Here is a 3,099-nt window from a genome sequence, read left to right on the forward strand (position 1 = left end):
CCGCCCTTCCCCTTTCTGTGTTCACCAGAACTCCAAAAATCCTCTGCTTTTATTTTGGAGTTTTTCATGTTGTTTTTTTTCTATGCCTGTCTCCTCTCTGCTGGGCTGGCTGCTCTCAGAGTCTCTGGTGTCTGGTCTCAGTCTATCTATGGTTGGAGTTTGAATCAGTAGAATGAGTTTCCGATAAGAGCAGCCACTGCAGTTCTCCCTTCTCCTTCCCGGAGCTGACAGCCCCTCCTCCCCCGGGACTGAGCCTGGCAGGGAGGGGCGCGGGTCCCCTGGCCGCAAAAACTTACAGATTTCGCTGATCTCAGCAGTTCCACGTTTTCATGAGTGTTGTATGAAGTATGCCCAAAGACAGATTGCTCTGTGGTGTCCAGTCCACGCAGTTCCTGGCTTTTTACCTACTTTCCTGGAGGAGTAACTAAAACTTACAGCTCACCAGTCTGCCATCTTGCCCCGCCTCCTCCTCTATAACTTTCTGTACAAGTTTACAATGGAATTGTATTTCAGTGACTATTTTGATAATCAGATTAAACTTTCAAAAAAGTTACACATAATTCAGGTCTATTTTTCTACCAATAAGAGTTCTGCTAAATTATAAAACCCCATAATCACAGTGTTCATTTTTAAAAAATTAAACACACAGTAATCCTGTCAATGTTAATCAAAATCAAAACTTTCAGAATGCTGTGGCATTTATGTGACCAATCTGAGTTTTAGATACAAATACCAGCTATTTACCCCATGGACCATTTTTGCTAGGCTGAGGCTGTGAAAAATTGAAAGGTGACATAGGATTCTTTTTTTTTTTTTTTTTAATCGCACAAAGAGATATATGTGGAGGGTACAGAGTGACACTGAATAGATCAAGAAGCATGGGAGGCATTAGTTCTCTCCCTCCCCAGCCTCTCCTTCATCTCCCTGGTTTTCTGACATCCACAGAGTCAGACTGTCCCTAAGTAACTGCATGATCAGGATGCTGTCTTTATAAGATTCTTCATTCAGTGTATCCAACTCAGCAATTGCCTCATCAAATGCCGTTTTGGCCAGGCTGCCGGCCTTTTCAGGAGAATTTAGAATCTCATAGTAAAAGACTGAGTAATTAAGTGTCAGGCCAAGTCGAATTGGGTGTGTAGGCTGTATTTCTTTCTTACTAATTTCAAATGCTTCCTGGTAAGCCTGCTGGGAGTTCAACACAGTGGTTTGTTTGCTGTCTCCAGATGCCACCTCAGAAAGATATCTAAAATAATCTCCTTTCATTTCCAAGTAGAATACCTTACTTTCTGGTTGTGTAGCATTGGGAATAAGATATTTGTCCAACAGCTCCAGAACATCATTGCAGATGTCCTGCAGTTCCGCCTCTATCTTCTCACGGTACTCTTTGCCCATCTGCTGTTTCTTCTCATTCCTCTTGGTTTTCTGTTCAATGCTGGAGATGACACGCCAGGAAGAGCGGCGGGCGCCTACCACATTCTTGTAGGAGACAGAGAGCAGATTTCTCTCCTTATTGGAGAGCTCGTGCCCCTGTTCTGTGACAGCCTTCATGGCTGCAGCCATATCATCATAGTGCTCAGCCTGCTCGGCAAGTTTGGCTTTCTGTACCAGCTCACTTTTATCCATGGTCATTCCCATGGAAGGCTGCAGGAGGCAATTTCGAACGAAGCTCCGAGGGCTATGGCCGCTTCCTTCCCAAGCCCGCTTCTGAGGCAGCGCGGCAACCTGCCAGCTACCCGGTCCTGGGAATCGGCAGCGGCGGCGGCGGCTCTCCTTCACTTTTGGAAGACATTGCTGAGTAAAGAATTCTTGATTAGCAATTTTTCTCTTTCACTATCTTAACTATGTCATACCACTGCCTTCTTGCCTCCATCATGTCTGATGAGTAGTCAGCAGTGAGCCTTATGTGGCTTCCCTTGTATGTGATGAATTGCTTTTCTCTTGCTGCTTTCAGGATCCTCTCTTCTTCAGCTTCTGACAGTCTGTTTAGTCAGTGGGCCTATTTGGATTTATTCCATTTAGCGTATGTTGAATTTCTTTGATTTGCATATTTATTTCTTTTATTAGAATTGGGAAATTTTCAACCAATATGTCCTCAAGTATTCTTCCTGCCCCTTTACCCTTCTCCTTCTGGGACACCTATAAAGTGTCTATTTATGCACTTCATATTGTCAGTCATTTCCCGGAGTCCCAGGTCAAATTTTTCCATTTTTTCTCTGTTATTTTACATATTCAATTTTAGTCACTCTGTCTTCTAGTTCACATATCCTTTTTTCTGCATCTTCAAATCTGCTGTTGTGTGTCTCTAGTGTATTTTTCAAACTCAATTTTATTGAGCTATATTCACAAACCATACAATCATCCGTGGTGTACAATCAGTTGTTCACAATAGCCTTATATATGTGGTGCATTCATCACCACAATAAATTTTTGAACATTTTTATTACCACAAAAAAATAAGAATAAAAATTAAAGTAAAAAGAGCACCCAAAACATCCCATAACCCCATCCCTCCATATAATTCATTTACTTTGTAACCTCATTTTTCTACTCATTTGTCCATACACTATATAAATGTAGTGGGGGCCACAGGGTTTTCATAATCATGTGGTCACACAATGTAAGCTATAGTTATACAAGCATTTCAATAATCAAGACTACTGGGTTGCAGTTCAGCAGTTCCAGGTATTTCCTTTTAGCTATGTAATACAATAAAAAGTAAAAACAGATATCTATATAATGCATAAGAATAACATCCAGAATGACCTCTCAACTTCATTGAGTCTTCTCAGTCCTGAAACTTTATTTTGGTTCATTTCTCTTTCCCCTTTTTGTCCAACAAGGCTTTCTTGATCCCATGATGCCAGGACTAAGCTCATCCCCATGAGTCATGTCCATGTTGCCAGGAATATTTACACCCCTGTGAATAATGTCCCATGTAGGGGGGAAGGCAGTGAGTTTACCTGCTGAGTGGGCTTAGAGAGGGGCCACATCTGAGAAACAAAAGAGGTTCTCTGGAGGTGACCCTTAGATACAATTTCAAGAAGGCTTAAACAGTTTAAAGTAGGCTTATCCTTTACTTTTCAGTAACAAATTTCATAA

General features: G+C 41.7%; 1 protein-coding gene across 1 annotated transcript; it reads right to left on the minus strand.

Annotated features, from left to right (window-relative positions):
- Window positions 1-752: 752 nt before the first annotated feature.
- Window positions 753-1,629, minus strand: LOC119535069 (14-3-3 protein beta/alpha-like). Its single transcript, XM_037837593.1, has one exon. It carries the CDS (start codon window positions 1,627-1,629, stop codon window positions 889-891), a length of 741 nt encoding a protein of 246 aa, XP_037693521.1. The 3' UTR covers window positions 753-888.
- Window positions 1,630-3,099: the final 1,470 nt, after the last annotated feature.

Source organism: Choloepus didactylus, chromosome 5 (assembly GCF_015220235.1).
Source record: "Choloepus didactylus isolate mChoDid1 chromosome 5, mChoDid1.pri, whole genome shotgun sequence".
Taxonomy (NCBI): Eukaryota; Metazoa; Chordata; class Mammalia; order Pilosa; family Megalonychidae; genus Choloepus; species Choloepus didactylus.